The following is a 20,681-nucleotide window of genomic DNA, read 5'->3' on the forward strand; positions in this document are numbered from 1 at the left end:
CCAACCTGTACATTAAAAAAATGCTTACATGAGGTCTAATATGTAGGTACTGCCTGCGTGCTGTTAGTCCAGAAATCTATGAAGTTTATATTCACTAAATTATTTTAAGTAACTTTTGGCTCATTCATGTTTTCTTGCAAGGAGTTCATAGGGAGTTAGCCTGTTTAAATAATCTCGCCAGTCCTATAGGGTACATCAAATTATTTTTCTCCAAGACATTCCCCTCCAGATGAGATTATAAAACCCAGAATTCCAATCCAGTTTGATCCAAGTTTATCTACTGTAGGATAGACATGTGATTAAACAGAAGATTAGAAATTGTGTTTCTCAAGACACCACCTACTTCTCAGTTACTTTTACTTTAAGATAATTTCCCTATTCATACAATCCTGTAGGGACATGCAATATAAAATATTTTTCCCAAACAGCACTCAGGCACTGTGTCCACCAGACCCAATATCGTTTCTTGGAGATCTTCAGCTTTTGGGGGTCCAGGGCACATAATTTCTATTGTGAGACATTTGCTAGGTGAATTTTGCCCCATTTTGTGACCTTGCCATAGTTGTTAAGTGAATCAGTGCAGTTATTAAGTTGGTAACATGATTGTTAAAATGAATCTGGTTTCCCCATTGACTTTACTTGTCAGAAGGTCGCAAAACATGATCACATGACCCTGGGACACAGCAGCCGTCATAAATATGAACCCGTTGCCAAGCATCCAAATTTTATTCATGTGACCATGGGGATGCTGCAGTGGGTCATAAGTGTGGAAAACCATCATAAAAGTCTCTTTTTTTCAGTGCCATTGTAACTTCGAAGGGCACTAAGTGAACCATTGTAAGTTAAGGATTACCTGTATTGCTGTAGGACACTTGGCATCAGCAGGAGAGTTAGGACGGGCATAGGAACTCCTGTCTGGAGAATCAAGCAAGCTGGTTGGAACTTGCTACAGTCAGGAAGACAGAGAAGGCAAAGCTGTCTTGTGGTTGCCTTCACTTCCTTTTTAGCCTTAGCTGGTTCAAGCTTTGCTCCACAGGAAACAGCAGGGAAAATATATTTGGTTAGTATCCCCTAAACTAGGATCCTCCATCCCCCTCCCCCACAAACCATGGGTTTTTCTTGTCTTTTTTTCTTTTAATACCTATCTGATTCATCAGCCAAGCTGTGTGCTGGAAACTCTTGTTGCGGTTTATCAGTGGGGAAATTACAGTTTCCTTTCTGCTGAAAGTTTTGAATTTTATCCAAATGACCTACCGAGAGCTTCTGCAGGGAGTGTGCTCCGTTTTGATGTTGGGCTCTGGTAGCAGGCAGGCAATGGGAGAAGAGCTCCCCGGCAGTTGTGGAGAGGATGATGAGGCTGCTGTTTCGCACCAAGGCAAGTGCGGCTGTCTTTTGCACTTGGCTTGGCTTGGCTTGTCTCAGGTGATAACAAAAAACTTGGTCTATCTTAGCTAGTCCATGTGCAACCACCAGGAATGGAAGTGAAGAGGAACCAGTGGAAGGAGAGAATGGGACCATTCTGTAGCCAAGATTGTTGGGAAGGAGTGCCATGGGGCGTGGGGAGCCTGCCTTGAAATGATCCTGGACTACAATCTTGATGCAGACATTTAAATAAAGAAGTCACAAGGCTGCACCATGCTTCTTAGTATGGCTCTTGTCCCTTTAGATCTGTCTTACACCAATACGGCTGCCTAGCAAGTGAGGTGGTGAGAAGTCTCTTCCATTGGTTACTACCTGGCAAAGATGTCGAAGCCTGAACCTAGTGACTTCCTATATGCTCCCTCTTTTGGCTCTTGGTTGTTCTTCCGCTTTGTTTTTGTTTTTGTAAGAAGAATTTGTAAAGGATTGATTTCTTTATCAGAATTGCACTTCCTTCCTGAAAGAAAAGCAAGGATTTTCCTTAATTTATTAATCTTTAAGATACCATTGGGGGGGGTGCGGGTTGGGGGGAGATATTGTTTTAACCAGAAACATAGATGAACGTTTATTTTTGCACAGCCTTTCTTTTGATGATGAAACTAATCTAAGTTCCTGGTTCTTCTTTTCACATTAATGTATTTTTATTCATGCTTCACCTGTATCTGATCTTATTTTGCTCTTGTTTTACTTTCCGTGTGTGTGTGTGTGTGTGTGTGTGTGTGTATGCGTGTGTGTATATATATGTGTGTGTGCGTGTGTATACACACATACATACATACATACATACATACATACGTTAATATACTCAAGCACTGATGAAGATGACTATGGTCCACAAGAGCTTATGTCATAATAAATCCACTTCAGTAGTCTTTAAAATGCCACAAAATTCATGGCTGCTTTTGTTGCAGGAGACTCATGTGACTAATTCTTTATAAAATTATTATTCATCGTTATTCAGGTAGTGTGTTCATTCAGATGTTTTTAGATGTGTTGGGGGTGCTATTTGGAAAGTAGAAGAGAAAGAAAATTTTATGTGGTGGATGGATGGAAGGAAAGGAAAGAAGGAAGGAAGAATGGACAGACAGGCAGACATGGATACATTAATGTGTGAAGCCCAAAATATCTTGAATGAAATTTAGGAACTCTTCCTTCTTTAATATTTCACAAGAAAGTAAATCTCTATATTGTTTTGATACACAGATTTCCTAAATAAGAAGAATATCTACTGGTATGTAATCTACTGGAAGTAATTTCATTGCATGAGCCTTGAGTTTCAAGGGTAGAATTAATGTAGTGGCTAAAAACAAAAGACTTGCTTTTACTTTACTGCATTTATCCTTTTTTAAAAGTCTCTATTGGATTCCTATTCTGTAATTTTTGTTCACTTCTGAACATAGTTGTGCAAAAGCTAAAATTTGGATTTGTGTCAGACGTAGTCAGAAACTCCAAAACTGTGGTATAGTGGTTAAGATTGGATTGGCACTGGAAGATTTTGATCTACCCGAAGGAAGAAGTTCACTGAATTTAAAGCAGTTGTTTTCTTAGCTCAGCTTACCCCGCAGGCTTCTACCCCACAATTGAGCCCAACATTTCTATTGCTAAGTGAAACATTTGTTAAGTGAGTTTTGCCCCATTTGACGACTTTTTTTGCCATAGTTGTTAAGTGAATTGCTGCAATTGTTAAGTTAGCAAGATGGTTGTTAAGTGAATCTGACTTCCCCATTGACTTTGCTTCTCAGAAGATTGAAAAAGGTGACCATAGGACACTGCAATTGTCATAAATATGCGTGAGTTGCCAAGTATCTGAATTTTGATCATGTGACCATGGAGATGCTGCAACGGTTGTAAGTGTAAAAGAAGGTCACAAGTCACTTTTTTTCAGTGTCGTAACTTTGAACAGTCACTGAATGAACTGTTGTAAGTCAAGGACTACCTGTAGTTCACTGAGAAGATGTGAGTCAAACTGTCTGTCCTCTTCGAGTCCAACTTACTTCTCAGGGTGGTGGTTCTATGTAGCTCTGGACCGCCAGGATATAAATCTAACAAATAAATGATGTTTTCAGTATTGACAAGGACAGAGTGCAGTGAGATGGGAGACTATTGATCCCTACTTCTTTTCTGAAGTGCAATAAGTGCTGGCTTCAAAAACACTATACTAGGCCTGCTTTAGAGCTTCACCTGGCACACAACAAGGAACCAACCTGCTGCCGGTAGCATCATGGAGGAAGGGATGAGAGAGGAAAAGGGAATTCTAGAGATGAATTTGGAATCTGAACAATTCAGCAGCACTTTTCAAAGTTCATGTAGAATATTTTTGAACTGGCGAGCTTTTCAGCAACTCTCATTTCAAAATGCAAAAGTGTACAGTGGTTTTTTCCCATGATCTCCCATAAAACCTACAGTATATCTGAAAAATTAGCACCAAGCTCCTTTCAGTATTTATTTATATAAATGGTGTTTAAGTCATATCTTTGATTCTTCCTAGATGTTGAACAGGTTTGGGGTGTATTAAGCACAGGCACTTCTGCTTCTTTCTAGCAGCAAGTTCTGCTAAGACATGGGCGCAGTTCCTGTAATGTGACAGCTTGTTTACAAGCACAAAATATAATCTCAGAAGCGTCACTTGCCTGGTTGAATTCTTCTCTCCTCTCTCTCTTTCTTTCTTTTTCTTTCTTCCTTCTCCCTCCCTCCCTTCCTTCCTCTTTCTTTCTTTTCCTTCCTTCTTTCTCTCTCCTTTCTTCCTTCCTTCCTTCCTTCCTTCCTTCCTTCCTTCCTTCCTTCCTTTCTTTCTTTCTTTCTTTCTTTCTTTCTCAAAGAACTGCTGCAATTTTTCTTGTTCACTTTAGCAAAGGAGGAAATTGCTCCTTTCTTTCTGTGTTTTTGAGGTTTAGCAAGCATTTTTCAGATAAACTGCCTGTAGTTCGCTTCCCACCTTACAAGATATAACTTTAAAATATTTTGGACTAAAACTCTTAGCAGCCCACCTAGCACACCCTCATCTAAAATGCAAAAGAAGTTTTGGTTCCTAAAACTACACAAAAGGCAGAAAAGCAACAAAAATTGTGGGTGTGTTGTTCTGTCATTTTGCAGAAAACAGAATTTGTGGGCAATAGCTCTTGAGTTCCCCCATTTGAGAGCAGAGTTGTAACTTAACAGGAAACACAATTGTTTCCACAAACTCTAGTGCCCCTGTCTTTTCCTAGGAGCGGTGGTGGGGATAGTTGTTGCTTCTTTCTGCACTCTTACAGTATTTCCTGTCAAAATATTTGAGTGTGTATGCACGTACTTGTACAGAAGAGATCAGGCAGAGTTTGGAATTCTTCCATGGCTGGAAATTTTGAGCCTGGTGAAGCCTGGATTTACTCTGGCTGTGCCCTTCTGTTAGGTCTCATCTCAACAGATACATACCTGAGCAGGCTTTAATACTTGTGGTCCTTCTCTCTCTCTCCTGTGCCCCAGTGGTTACTACTATACAGGGAAATAAACTGTAAGTTCCCTTAATCGTTGAAACTGTGTTGTTCGTTTTCCTTTAGGCTCTTCATTGTGAGGGCAAACTTCAGAAATGACCAAATAAGCAGAAGAGTTTCTCTTTTTCCGTTTTGAAATTGTGATTTAATTCCATTCCTTAGCCAAAAAAGTGAAATGACATGCAGGGTGACCAGATCTATCTATCTATCTATTTATCTGTCTGTCTGTCTATCTATCTATCTATCTATCTATCTATCTATCTATCTATCTATCTATCTATCTATCTATCTATCTATCTATCTCAGGATACACTAATTTGTATAAATTCACATACTTTTTAATGTTCATGCAAAATTTGGTTTAGCAGAAGTCTTAAGCACATATCCCTGCCACAATACATTTTTTTAACAGAATGAAATTTTCATATAGCCTTGAGTTTTTTTGAGAGAGAGCATATTGTAGAATTCAGCAAAGTTATGGTTACAGTTCACTCAGAAGGTATGCAATGATTGTAGAGTTGCTTATTCCATTTCAATTTTTCTCATTTATCCAGAGATTATTCATCATGGAAAACATTGTCTACAAGTGAATTTATGTATTTTTGACCTGAAGGTTCTGAAGTTTCCATGGCTGAATCCATCCCACCCACCCACCCCGGACAACATTTCAGGCACTTGGCAACCACCCACATTTATGGCCATTTGCAGTGTCCTTGCAGTCATGTGATCTCATTTTGTAAACCAGCATTTATTTCTGGACTTTGGCAAAACCGCTCTATACAGATAGTACTCGTATTATGACCACAATTTTGGGACCAGAATTTCTGTTGCTAGGTAAGGCATTTATTTAGTGAGTCTTGTCTGATTTTACAGTCTTTTTTGCCACAATTGTTAAGTGAATCCTTGCAGTTGTTATGGGAGTCATGCTGTTGTTAAATGAATCCATCTCTTCCCCCCACTTTGCTTGTTGGAAGCCTCCTGGAAAGGTTCTACTTGGTGGCTATATGACTCTGGGATGCTGCAACTGTCATAAATACAGGCCGGTTTGCCACGTGCTTGAATTTTGATCCTGTGACCGTGGGGATGCTTTGATAAGTTGTAAATGCGAGGACCAGTCATAAGTTGCTTTTCTTGGTGTCCTTGTAACTACAAATGGTTGTAAGTCAAAGGCAACCTGTAGTGAACACTTGGTTTGCTTAACGACTGTGGAATTTGCTTAATAGCTACAGTGGTAGTTTATCAACTGTTTTTAAAAAAAGCTTGTAACATTGAGTCAGTCATGTGAATGATCTGCTTTATGACTTTCCTGACTTACAACCATAATGGGCAAGCTCCATTATAGCAATAGCACTTAGCACTTAGACTTATATACCACTTTATAGTGCTTTACAGACCTATCTAAGGGGTTTACAGAGTCAGTGTACTGCCCCCAACAATTTGGGTCCTCATTTTACCCATCTCGGAAGGATGGAAGGCCGAGTCAACCTTGATCCTGGTGGGATTTGATCTGCCAAATTGCAGTGGGAGTAGCTTGCAATACTGCACTCTAACCACTGCACCTCCGAGACTCCATATGGTTGTAAGTCAAGACCTGCCTGGATTTCCTCTCACCTTTTGAATAACTACTATAGATATACAACCTCTTTCTCTTGGAAGCCTCAATTAATACTTAATTAAGGCTGTTCATAGCATCAAGGTCATCTGCGTAGGATGGAGAGAAATTAAAAAGTTAATATCAAAACTATGTGATGAAACCCTTGCTTTTTTGCCCCTGCCTCCACTCAATGCTGCAAAAGGTGAAAACTATATTAATAAACAGAGTTGGATTTTCTATAAACATGGCCAATTTTTCATCATGCCATTTTCTAATTAAAGCTAATCCATTGACCGGAAATGGTGCAGCTGTTGTTAAATTGAAAATAAACATGTCTGAAAAGCAAACAATCCATTTTCTCATCTTCTTTGAAAAAGGTTAGTAAACCTACAAGGTGAGAAATAAAGCTGGTTAATTCCCAAATACTTCTAAGGCAGAGGTGTCAAACTGGATTTCATTGAGGGCCACATCAGGGTTGTGTTTCACCTCTGGGGGCCAGGGTGGGCGTGGCCACACAATGTCACTCGTGTCGGGGGTGCCTGTGGTGGCCCAAGTGCTTTGCCAGAGAAAAGGGGGTCCTAAGCTCTGTTTTTGGCTGCAGTGACCTCCTGCAACACTCTGCCAGCGAAAACAGAGCTTGGGAGAGCCGCACGTGGCTCTTGTGAGCTCTGTTTTCAGCTACAACACCCCTTTGCTGTTTTCAGGGCATCCCCACGGCCCAGATCTATGCAGCTTGTGGGATGAATCCAGCCCGAGGACCTTGAGTTTGACACTTGTTCTAAGGCTTAGCTTAATATCACCTCTACATGTTACAGTCTCACCACCCTGATACCATCCGATGCCTGTGAATAGGTTTGACACTAATGAGGAGGGAGCAGCAAGGCCCCATTGAAGGAATTGCTCACTTTGCCATAAAATAAAGATGTTGCCGGTGTTATTTAATTGGTGAAAAGTGCAACAGAAAATTTACAAAGGGATCATCAGCTACATTTCCAAGCGAGCCTCTTCATTGGCTCTTCCAGTTGCAGCTGCTGGGGAATGTAATCATCATCTCTTAAAAGGTGACAAGTTCCTGTCCCTGGAACATTATGTTAAATAATTAACAGTTATGTAAATACTAAAAAAAAAATAACAAATACATGATGTGTTTATCAATCCATTAAATCAACCCTAAATTTCAGTTAGAAGTTAGTATAATAAAGGCATTTTTTCCAATCCAAGTTTACACACTGCTGGGTAAGCAGCAGGAACAGTGAAACAGAGAGGAACAGAGAAATTTGTAATGAATACATTGTTCAGCATTTTTTTTTTTACAATTATAGCCATATTGGCTGGGAATTCTGAAACATATTTGATTGGGAATCTTAAAACAAACAATCCATAAGGCAGATCTATTTACTAGAATACTTAGAATTTGAAACTGTAACAGTGGAATGAGAATTCGGATCTTTTGGGTTTTGTGAAGATGATCTGAATTTTTATGTATAACTGGAAGGATAAGAAGCCTGTACCAGTTTATTGATCATCCTTAGAGTTTTCCTATATTGCTTCTTCCTGATGCTCGTAATACTGTTTTTTTTTAACTTGGTATGTTCAGATGTGGTCACAGTGTAGCTTGTATAATTCCTAGGCCAGCTGGACAGTCCCAGGTTAGAAAAATATTTCATAAATACCTTAAAAGTATGGCTGAAAGTAAGTGCAATTCTTGATCACCTCATCTTTGCCATCCCACCCACTCAAAAATAGTACAAAGCAACTACTATTTTCCGTTTGGGGAAGTTTTTCATAGGTATCTAGACAATTAAATAGATTCTTCAGAAACTTAAAAATAGAATAATGGCAAATTTGACTAGATGGGGGCAGTGGAATTGATTCTACCTCTGCTTCATTAGAAAAATTAGCTTTCTGCATTAATAGAGCTGAACATTAGTTATGGTGCTCTCTGTGCTTGGTTGTTTGCTTGCAGATATTTCATTATCCAACTAGATAATATCAGTGAGTTGGAGTTTACTCCCTGTTTATATATAGTAGTTTCCCCTGCCAATTTTGATGGGGGATAGTCCCTTGACTACTTCAGTTTTCTGCTTAATTATTTGTCTGGTGTTAATCCCTGCTTATCTGGGTGTTGGTTGCTGGATACAATGTGTTCTGGTCTTTTTGTTCCCTTCTTAGCTTTTTTTAATTGTTTTTTTTAGTGGTAGGTAAATGTGATTTATTTCTTATTATCTCTTTTGATGGCTGATTTGTCTATATGCCAGGCTTCCAGGAATTCCCTAGCATTTTTTGTTTTAGCTTGGCGTAGGATGCTCACATTTTCCCATGGTTTAGCCTGTCCATGTGTTTTGAGATTAAGGAGTTTTCATAGTGTCTTTTGACTGCTTGTCAGAATAATGTGCTTTGCTAATCTTCTCTTCTATTGAAACATAAATTAACAATTATTAGAATAAATTTCTGCTGCCGTACTTTCCACTTGTGTTCCCAGATTTGGTTCCTCTCCAAATTGTTGAGGTAGGGGATGAGAGAGGAGAATACTTCCATTTGCAAAAGGAAACTCTTATGCATGAATTGGTTATGCGTATTCCAATGTCAGACTCTAAAGAAATGTGGATACTTTTCACAATGTGTTTACATACTCAGCATTCTACCCATATATATGTGGAGTCCTTTTGGTATGACTTTCAGTTTTGGCAATAATAGCAATGATACTATAAACTGGAACAACAATTTTGCAACCTGAAGAATTTGGCAAAAATATGCCCTAAGCCTCCCCAATGTTAGAAGACAGCATAGAAATATTTTTTGCTTGTGAAAGCATTAGTTGCTTCAAGCAAACAAATCTGAATTTTCTGTTCTCTGTGCTGTAAACTGCAAATATGTGAATTGGCAAATAAGGATGGTAAATAACTTGTCTAATGTTGGTGGTGGGTGGGGGAGAGGATATTTACTTCCATTTTTGTGTGCTGGGTTTCTCGAAACAAAGGCAAACTTTTGTGGCTTCACAAATAGTGAAGTGGCATCATAGGACCTATATATATAGCCAGACAAGAAAACTGTATTTAGTTGAGCCCCTATTCTGACCAGTCAAAATTGTCAAGATGGCAACTGCAATAGTGCAATCAAAAGTTCTGCCTCCTATTTAATAATCAAGCAGATTTTCAGCTGCAAAGTTGTGATTGCCGTCTTGATTTTTTAATCTGTGGTTACCCTGACTCTATTTGACTTAGTAGCTTCTGGTTGTAAAATTCAAGCTGCATTTCTAGCAAGGAAGAAACCATTGAAGGGCCCCTTCCTTTTTGTGCCTGCATCGATACAAACCAGAAATGTCATGTTCAGAATGGAAGGTTAAGATGCAAGTTTTCTATATGCACAGAGATGGAGAGAGGACTATAGAACCCCAACAAAAGAATGGAGTTTGAAACTGATGCTGCTAGCCAAGATGGTGAATTTGACTGCCTTGATTGGAGACAATGCAGGTAGTCCTCAACTTGCAACCATTTGTTCAGTGACTGTTCAAAGTTACAATAGCACTGAAAGAAATGACTTATGATGTTTTTCACACTTACGACAATTGCAGCATCCCCCAGGTCACATGATCAAAATCTAGACGTTTGGCAACTGGTTCATATTTATGGCTGTTGCGGTGTCCCAGGATCAAGTGATCACCTTTTGCAAACCTTTTGACAAGCAAAGTCAACAGGGGAGCCAGATTCACTTAACAGCCATGTTACTAATTTAACAACTGCAATGATTCACTTAACAACTGTGGCAAAAAACTTGTAAAATGGGGCTAATTTTATTTAACAATTGTTTCACTTAGCAACAGAAATTTTGGGCTCAGTTGTGAATGTAAGTCAGGGACCACCTGTATTTGGACTACTTGGAGGCTGCTGTTAGATTTCTTACAAGACAAGGGGAAAAGTCAACTTATGGCTTTTGATTTTGAGGATTAGATTTGATGTGACCAGAGAAATATTGTGCATTTAAAATTATATGGCTGTCCATATTTGACAATATATATTCAATTAAAATTAAGACAAGAATGCATTATGAATATTGGTACTTTGGAATGTTGAACATTGGTATCTTATGATATTTTAAGTATTGGTAAAGTGGTTGTAGTATTGTTTCTGTATTAAAAAAAATTAGAAGTCCCTGTTGTTATAGTTGATTAATGAATTTTTGTCACTTTTTAACTTATCCCATTATTCCCTTTCCCTTTATAATTAGTTTATGTTTTAATGTTTGATTTAGAAATTTAATATATTTTTTTAAATGGAACCTTAATATGTAACAGATCCTGCACTCTGCACCACACAGCCAGATCTGAAAACCACAGGAATTCACCTATGTCTTATTCCTCTTATTTGGGAATAGAGCTCAGCTTAACATCTTTGGAAAAAGTTATTTGGCTATTTGTTCTTGTTCTTGCTCAGATGCTTAATCCTGTTTATTCTGCAGGCAAAGCGGGAGCCCACTTGGATTGAGAGAGACATGAAAACCACAGAGAAGGTAAGACTCAGTCAGTTATGTTCTCACCCACTTCTTAGGAAAGGTTGTTGGTTTTGCATCCCACTTTTTCAGACAGGGCAGATGCACTGGACCGGAGCTGAATTAATATAGGACTTCTTGCATTCTTTCCTTCTGAGGTTATAGGCTCTCTTGATGCTTTGTTTGAGCCCATGTTTGGAAATGCAGAAGACTGGTGCATTTGTGCAAAAAGAAAAGGGTGTAGGGAAGATTTTAAGTTCTTGTTTCATCCCAAAAGCAGAGGAGACTGATACTAATTTTCAGGACCAATCAGCCTGGGGAGACGAAGCTAATCTGCTATTCTGATGCACATTGCTAAAAAAAATGGGGTTACTATTTCATGAAAGAAGATCGCAACTGTAGGACCTATGCTAAATTTCTTGTGATTTTAGCTGTTGGGAAATCTTAGCATGGGCCCTTTAAAATAAATAATCTTAAGGGCCTTGGTGTTGGATGTCCCTTAAAATTGTGGTTCCCATTTCAAATAGTATAAATTAACTATCAAAACAAAAATAAACACACAGCCTTTCCATAAGCTGGTGTCTTTCAAATGTATTGTCTCTTGCATCTCTGCATATTCTGAGTGTTTAATAAAGTAATTAAAGCACAGTTGTTGATCTGAATTGCATTTCTTTAGTTAGTTAGCTTTTATTTGTTTATTTATATCCCACTTTTGTTATTTTTACACATAATCCAAGGGGGTGAACATATCCAACACATCTTCCTCCTTCTATTCTACCCACAACAGCAACTCTGTGAGGTGGACTGGGTTGAGAGGGAATGACTGGCCCAAGATCACCCAGCTGGCTTTCATGGCTAAGGTGGGTCTTGAACTCGCTTTATATGGCCACCCACCTATCATATGATTCTGACAGGTTAACAGTCAATTAAAAATAACCCTACAATAAAGACAATTTGAAAGACAATGTAAAAATAATGTAATGTGTTTGGAGCAACTCAGAAACATAGAACCAGAACCCCAGGGATGGCTCACCCAACAACCTGGGAGAAGAACAAAGTCTTCACTGGTTTACAGGTAATCTTTTGAGTTAGGATCACAAGTGCTATTAGAAGTTCCATTGCTAAGCAGGGCAATTGGTAAGTGAATCTCACCCAATTTTATGATATTTTTGCCATGGTTGTTAATCAAATGACTGCAGTTGCTAAATGAACTATGGTGATTGTTAAGCGAATCTGGCTTCCCCCGTTGACTTTGCTTGTTGGAAACCAGCTGAAAAGGTCACAAATGGTGATCGCAGGACTCCAGGGTACTGCAGCTGTCATAAATATATGCCAGTGGCCAAGCACCCAAATTTTGATCACATGATCATGGGGATGCTGTGACAGTCATAAATGCAAGGAACAGTTGTAAGTTGCTCTTTCAATGCAACTTTCAGTATAACTTCGAATGGTCACCAAATGAATGATTGTAAGTCAAAGTCTATCTCTCCTAAAGGCTGTCAAAGTCAGGGCCATTCATATCCACGAAGGGTGCATAGTGTCCTGCAGTGTTCTGATGCCATTCTTGAAATCCACAATGGTACATCTATGAGAGTTGAATCCTTCACTCTGTTTTCAAATAGGTCTCAGTTATATATGTCCAGATCAGCCCTCTCATCCACAGATAAACCATGCATGATGGATATCCTCGTACAACCCAACTTGGCATTCAAACAACAGAATTGTAGACCAGGCTCTCCAAGAGTCCAAAAATAGGCACAGTGGAAGAACCCTGAAAGCTGAAACATGAAATTGTTCTAGTTGTTCTAGTTGAAGAGTTGTTCTTTGCCTCCATTCCCCTGCCATATTTCCTATATACTGATCTAGATGTCCCAAGATGTAATGTTGTATTTCTGGTTTCTGAGATGTTTTGGCGAGTGCTTTTGTCATCCATTGACCCTACTACAGAATGTTATGGTACCAATAGAAGAGAATATTTGTACTTCAGGGTTGAACTTGGTGCTTTCTGAGTTGTGAATCTGATGGCCATCAAGCTCAGAGAGCATCAAGGACAGCACAGAATTTTATGGGGAGACTCTCCATATGAACTTCTTCCTCCTGTATCCATCCTCTGCTCACCCCCTGCTTCTTCCATTTTTCCTTCAAAAATCAGGATTAAGGTTGAAAAGACACACAGAAGCATTCAGGGACAACTTACCTTAGTTCTGGAAGAACTCCAGGTCTCGCCCACATTATTTTAAGCTTAGTTTCTCAATCGACAAATAGAAAAAGATGTTTTTTAAAAGAGCAAAGGGGAAACTGGAGTTCCCAAGAAGCTAAATGCTCTGCCCATAAAAGGGCTCTTTCCATATTGTCTATGCCGCTATGGTTCCCTAATTGTTATGGTTCCCTTATTTTTATTTCTACAGATGTTTCTAGGGCCATGGGGGAAGGAAAGAAGCATTCTTGAGAAAAAACAATTGGGGCCCTCAGAGAGTTATCAGTACCACTTACATGCTTTTTTTTAAAAAGGAAAAAATTGTGTCAACTAAAAATTGCCTTCCCCCATGGCCCCAGAAACATCTGTAGAAATAAAAACGCCAAGTGTCATTGGAACAATCTCATGCAGTCAAGTAAGTGCATACAGGATGCTAGTGGACGTGGGCAATCCAGCGGTTGCCTGTCATGTTGCTTTGCTGCATGTCAATTTTCCATGCTTTGGTATTCAAAAGAAAAGAAACTCAATAAAAATGGAGCTAGAATAGGCAATTTGACTTCCATTCCACCGTAACAGTTCATCCCATTTGGCATCTCAATTAAGAAGCATATTGACTTAGATCTAGCATACAAACACATCAGGCCATTCAAATGACCAATCAACAACTTCTCAGAATTTAAATATAGCATCAAATGAATGGCCAGGCACGTGACCAACTGACCACACAAGACATATATATAAGGTAAAGAGGAATAGAACAAGACACTTCGACCAAAGTCCCACTGATGATGACACCTAGCCTGGTAACGAAATGTTCAAGAGCTAAATGGCAAGCTCAGAGAGGAGGAAACCACTGCCAAAGTTTATCCCATTGCTTAACCCTGAAATAAATGACTAAATCTTGCTGTTATTAGAGAGGAAATTAACCCTTTCAGGGAGCAAAATCGCTGAAGTTGTAGGTAGAAGCTTGGTCTTAAGCAAAAACTAAAACTGAGACATGTGAGAGTTGAAGTGTTTGAAGTCGACATACCACAACCCGGAGTACAGAAGAGGTGCAGGCAGGAAGTTCTGTTTTAACCTTCTTTGCATTCAGAGCTAAGCAGCCCCCACACTTCCGGTGGGTTTGCTTTTATGGTGGGAGCTGGTCCTCTGTGATTAAGCGTGCCTGTAGCCTTCAACCATGTTCCTGTAGAGATCTTGCAGCTGACAATGGGCTGTTTTGACCAGGATGGGCCAGTGGAAATGGCTAAGCAGCTCAAGCTTCCTTGCCTCTTTGCCTTTCTCACACAGCTGGCTCTGGGGAAACGGCGTGCCGAAGCCTGCAATCTGCCCTTGATTTCTGCTAGCAATGTCAGTAACCCGGTTAGTAGTGCAGGCCAGCTCCTTTCTGGTTACGCATGTCTGCTTGTTTGCTCACGAGTTGGGGCAACAAGGCAGCTTCAGGGATGAATGGTGGGGAGGCTTGGAAACATTCTTCTTTTGGGTAGTTCTCTCAGCTGCATAGTCTTTATTTCAGCTTTCTCCAGGCTGGCATGCTCTGGGTATCCTGACCTGTAGCTTTTACAATTGTTGCCCCTTAGCTAAAGTGACTTGAAATTATGGGACTTTTCCACTAGTGCAGTAGAAGGATACCAGCCTGGGAAAAAGCTGTAGTGGTGAGGAACATAGCCCAAAGTTTCATTCTTGGTGAACAGCTGGGCTTGATGGACCATGATTGTGTTGAAGAGAGACTGTCCCAGTCAGGAGGAGGGGTCAAGTGGGGAATCAGTCTGGAATCATTAAATAGAGAAAAGAAAGCAAATCCTACCCCCTTGGATGCTGTTGAACCTTATCTAGCCTTTCTCGGGGGCAACTGCCAGTCTGGGAAGATTGCTCTGAAATAGGCATTGAGCAATGAAGCAGCGAATTTATACCGTACATGTGTGGGTCTGATTGTTCGTGCCTGACAGATTGCTACATAATTCATTCCATCTGATCTTGACTTAGTTTGATAAGGAAATTTAGAGTTTGTTCCCAGAAAGTCCTTACTGTAATTCCAAGGTATTGTATTTTGTTTTAATGAAGTTTTGCTGGATTGTGGCATAGCACTTTCAGTAAACATAATTTGTCTCTCAGCTATGCTAAACTAGATACCTGGAAATTAATCATGTTAAGAATAATACTACTTTACCAGAATAGCATCCAACAAAAAACGTCTTCTGGTTGGTTTTGTAAGGCTCAGTTCTTGTTTAATAGAGGAGGCATGGAAACCTTCACTCTGTCCAATCTTGTGAGACAAACAAAAATGATTGAAGACAGGCAGCAAAAGAATCTTGAATGGCCATAAGAGTAGACTAAGGCTACTTGATTGGAGAGGCTATGCCTGCTTAAGTGGGAAAGGGCAAAGCTCACAGGCAAAGCAATCCTTGGCTTCTTCAAGCGAGGCTGCAAAATTTTCTGGGTTGAATATGGATGAGACTGCTTCATTCTGCTACCATCCGGATATATCTGATGGCAGCTGCCTTCATTCCTAAATTAGTCCATGGTGGCTGGACAAATGATGAGAATTATAGTCTAACAGAGGATGTTAGCTGGGGAAGGTAGAATACTGTAGATCTGGGGTCTCCAACCTTGGCAACTTTGTGGACTTCAGCTCCCAGAATTCTCCAGCCAGTTCATCTTGACATGGATGAACTCCTGGGATGGCTTACACACATCATACTTCTGGAAATTATCACAATTAGTTTGCATGAAGAAGCTTTTTTTCTGTGTCCCCAAGGACCTTTCTGCAGAAATGCAACCAACATTCACTGTCCGCAATGATTTCAAAGATTGGGAAAGAGTTATTTCCTGCCAAAAACTAGAATTCCTTTGCCCCAGTCTGGAAATCCTCTAGTTGTGTGGACTTCAGCCGCCAGAATCCTTCAACCAGTATAGCCAGCACTCAGGATTCTGAGCATTGTAGTCTACATCTCTAGAAGATACTCTGGTTAAAGAGTATTCCAGTTAATACTTTCCTGGGTGTGGTTATGACTTGATAATAAATGCAGATTAAATAATATAGATTGGTTTTGGTTTAGTGTAATGTGAGAAGAAAACCAGTGATTATATTATGGTTTATTTTCATGACAGCTAACCACAGTTTGACTTCATATGTTGTTATTGACTTACTGATAGGAGTAATGATATAGTGGAGTAGTGATGTCATGCTTTAATTTTCTGGTTTGTTCCCTGGCTTATCTTCGTGCTCTGTCTAAGCCTCTAATCAATTCAGAGGGAGATAAAATAGAAGTGGCAAAAATATGAAAGGAATCATACCAGGAATTGGTTAAACAAACCTTGATCAACTTCAAGGTTGACTCTAGCTTGCTCAAGAAACTCAAATAAAATATGATTTGGTGCCTGAGTAAATAATCCACAAGCAGCTGATTAGTCGTGATAGATAGATGTTGGCATGATTACAGACAGTATATCACTTTGAGAATTCTTAATTTCATATCCTACCTGTGAGATTTCTAGAGATACAGTATTTCTTAGGAATGCCTCAATTCAGATTTCTGTCCGGAGCAGAAGGCACCTCCAATGGCCTTTCCAAATATCTGATTCTCTGAAAAATGTTGAGCTAGACTGGCCTTCGTTGACCTAGCAGAACCATTTTTAAGTTCCTTAGGTTTCTTTTTCTTTTTCTATTATAGTGATCATAGTTAGATATATATCCTGTCTTTCTTCCTGCAACTCAAGGCAACAAACAAACATCCATCAGTTTTTCTCCATAACCTGTGAGTCAGGTTGGACCAAGAAAACGTAATTGGCCCCAAATCCTGGGGAACTTCCTTGGCTAATTGAACCAGGTCTGCCTGGTCCTGCTGCAACACTTCCACACTGCCCAGGACTTTTATAAGTGGTATTTGGCAAAGTATTCACCAGCCTTTTGGTCATTAGCAAAACTGCCCCCCCCTCCTCCAACATCGTCTGTGAGTATAGTTTGTGGTTACTTATTCCTTCTGAGGATTTTAATAGGAAGCCTGTTTTTAACTGGAGCCTGATTCTAGGCAAGGCATGTTCAGCTTGTGCCAGTTGCAAGCACTGGCACCGTCTCAAGCTCCCCCAAGCAGAGAGGAAGGATTGCTGGGCCAAAGGCTTCCAAGAGATGGGGTGGGGGTGGGGAGGGGGTCTACTGAACAGCTCAGGAGGCTGAACAGATGGTCTGGGGAAGCTGGCAGGATGCCTGTGGTGTTTGTGCCAGCCACAGAAACTGTGTTTTGCAGCAAACTTGAGCCTGTGTTTGCGATACAGTGGGTAATTTAGATGGCATAAACATTCACGTTCTTTGCCACCCACCCAAAGGGTTGAGAAGAAGATGGCAAAAGAGAAGAGTGATGTTTTGAGTGGGGAACAGGAAGCGGGAAACACACATATGGGATCGGGTGAAAAGAGCAAATGCTTGCAAGTTATCAAGCTGTGGATCTGGCAACTTGTCGACTGTGTGGATCAGGGCACCGAAGCGTCAAGACTCATAGGGTTGCCAGTATGTTGTTTGTTTTGCCAGATGTATGAGGTGATATGAAGATACGTTTGTATGTATACAAAATGCACCCTGCTCTGGAAGAGGTCCAGAGTTGGGAATGTTGTTATTGAAGACAGAAGACCAGAAAGCCCATCTGCATCGTTACTGTTCACTGGATCAGAGGTCTCCAAACTTGGCAACTTTAAGACTTCAACACCCAGATTCCCCAGCCAGCATAGAGTTTAGAGACCTGCACTAGATGAACATAAATGTGGTTTTAAAAGAGAAAAAAGGAGAAGGGATTTCTCCTCCCCTGCCCCAAGATTTTAGGGTACAAGGCAATAAAAAAAACCTGCAGGGGCATAAAACATGGTTAAATCTAGGTCTCTATCAGATGCCGAGACTTCTTTATTTCTAAATTTTCTTTCTGGCTTTTCATAGAAAAAACAAGAATACAACAATTTCATTTGTTTTTATACATTTATATGCTGTTCCAGTTATCAGACAGCATTAAGCAGCTTGCAATCCTACCATATTCATGTAAGGTACATCTACAACGAAAGCAGTAACGTTGCCCACAATCACATTTGATTCAAATTATTAAAAATATTATATGCAAGCTGCCAGTTCTTTAGCTGGTGTTGCCCTTCATATGCATTGAGCTCTTCTAAGAACCTAGGATGTCACAATGAATTGGTATAGTGTACGTGCAGATTCAAGCAGTGTGGCTTTTTGTAACTGACAGATGGAAATTTTGCCACTATGCAGAGTTTCTATGCGCCATCCAATATTTGTAGGTCACCCAATTTGCCAATAACCACTGGGAGCACCACAGTTGGTGTATACCGTAATCTTTCAATTTTCAGTATTTGATATTTTGTGATCTTTTCTAATTCTTTGACTTCTATACTACTATCTCCTGGTGTTGCCACATCAATTATCCACACTTTCTTCTTCTCAACCACAACTGATCAGTTATGTTACAAGCCAAGTCTTTTGTCAGTTTATATTTGCAAATCCCACAATATTTTAATCTGCTCATTTTCAACTACTTTTTCAACTCTGTGTTCTTACCACTTTTTCATTACTAGCTCTTGATAATTTTTACAGATGTTTCAATGAATCATTTTGGCTTGTTTATAATCAGTTTGTGTGATCTTCTTGCACAAGCTAAGTATACGATCTTCTGTTTCTTCAGCGTCTTGCACAATCTGCGCTTTGAATCATTTGATGATTTATCAATTGTTGCCTTGATGGCGTTAGTTCGAATTGCTTACACTTAAGCAGCCAAAAAAATCAAGCCTTCAGTTTCTGAAGTTAAGATTAAATACAAAGAAATCCCAATTGATCAACAGGTCCAGCAATCAGCCTTAGCACTGAAAGTAAGTATCTTGAAGTGGTAGATAACTTCTGTCTTTTAGGATCAACTATTAACAGTAAAGAACCAGAAGTCAAGAAATATGACACATTGTTAGTTTATCCACTAAGTAAACCAGACCAGGAAATCAACTCCACAGGAAGACTAAAATTATCTTTATAACCATTTGCCGTAATAGCAGAACTTTGTAAGTCTAATTCTGCTATACCTTCTTCCCTTTTTCATACTCCAGTAAATCAGGGAGGCCTCGGCTTGACCTGCTTCTGAATGTTATCTTGTTGCTCTGGATTTTTTTTTAAAAATGTAGAAAATGTCTGTTCCATGTTTTCATCAAGATGATCTTTCTTAAGCTTGAAAGGATAACAATAAAGTCCTTGGAGAAGATACTCAGGTGCTGTGATGCCTTCAAAGGTCACAATCATGCTGGCATCAGTTTGAGTTGTGACATTCAAATGGAAGTGAAAGTTGGATTTTGAACAAGTGGGAGAGGAAGAGTATTGACTGTTTTTAAACTTTGGTGTTTCAGAAGACCCTCAGGAATGCTATAGATAGCCAGGGAAACAAACAACAAACAAACAAACAATCAAATGGCTCACAGAACAAAGCAGTCCATAGTTTTCACTTGAGGCATAAATTACTATTTTCAATTTTTTTATATACATTATTGAAAGACCTTGATTTCTTGACAAGCATGCTGGGAAAAAAATGGAAGGAACTAAACAAAGACCACCAGAAGTGTGGGGGGACTCAATTATTGCAGCAACTGTTCTACTGTTACTAAGGCCTGAAAGCCACCAGGTGGAGATAGAACTTTTCCAGGAAGTTGTTAGGTTATTGAAAAGGACAATATTATAACTTGATGGCGCATAATGAAATCAACAAATTGACTCCTCCTGACATGACCTGATTTTTATTTTTTTACACTGCCATAGACGTAACATTAATCTGAGGCATTGTAGGACATTTTAGTTGGACATCTAATCACTCAGCACTCTTCAGAAACAGAAGCTAAGTGCCAGGTCAGCCTATAAGGCTTAAGCTTCACCACCTTGAATCAAAGATAGCCCTAGAGCAGGGGTAGGCAACTGTGGCAACTGTATGACTTGTGGACTTCAACTCCCAGAATTGTAGTTTGTACAAACATACAGTGATATGTTTAAAGACAAAATTTTGCTCAACTTTACTGATGCTGATCATGAGCAAAAATTTCCTAAAATTGCCCTTTCTAGCTATTGTGCCAGAGCCGGAAGTCTCACTCACTTAACCCTTATACAAAACCCTTTCTAAGAAGTTTGTGAAACAGATGCACTTATCTAAGCCTGTTTTAAAACTGCAGCCTGGTGAGTCAAGCCTGCGTGCTCTCTTGTTCTAATTGCGCCTTATTGTTACCTGCTTTTTTATTTATATTTATTTTATTTGGTTTGTCAATTGCTTACAAGATAATAGGTATAAGTAAAAACATAGTTATGAATACATGGATACATATAAGAAAAATAAAAGAAACAATAGAACAGGGATGGTAGGCACGTTGGTGCGCTTATGCACGCCCCCTACAGACCTCTTAGGAAAGGGGTGAGGTCAATAGTAGACAGTCTAAGGTTAAAGTTTTTGGGGTTTGGGGAAGAAACCACAGAGTCAGGTAAAGTATT

The 20,681-nt window shown here is 39.6% G+C and overlaps 1 protein-coding gene across 8 annotated transcripts in view; it reads left to right on the top strand.

The window, feature by feature from the left end:
- The window catches only part of RPS6KA1 (ribosomal protein S6 kinase A1), an 87,878-nt gene that overhangs the window by 39,855 nt on the left and 27,342 nt on the right, over nucleotides 1–20,681 (top strand). For 3 of the 8 annotated variants that reach the window (XM_026702546.2, XM_026702548.2, XM_087939681.1), the window contains one exon: nucleotides 10,942–10,992. The exons of 1 other annotated variant lie outside the window; for it this stretch is intronic. In XM_026702546.2, the coding sequence (XP_026558331.2) occupies nucleotides 10,942–10,992 (51 nt within the window). Of the gene's footprint in view, nucleotides 1–968; nucleotides 1,061–1,227; nucleotides 1,423–10,941; nucleotides 10,993–14,458; nucleotides 14,531–20,681 lie in introns of those variants that run through there. 4 more of the 8 variants (XM_087939682.1, XM_087939680.1, XM_087939677.1 and 1 more) reach the window with 4 other exon arrangements.

Source organism: Pseudonaja textilis, chromosome 10, assembly GCF_049901715.1.
Source record: "Pseudonaja textilis isolate UNSWEBS1 chromosome 10, rPseTex1.2, whole genome shotgun sequence".
In the NCBI taxonomy this organism is placed as follows: Eukaryota; Metazoa; Chordata; class Lepidosauria; order Squamata; family Elapidae; genus Pseudonaja; species Pseudonaja textilis.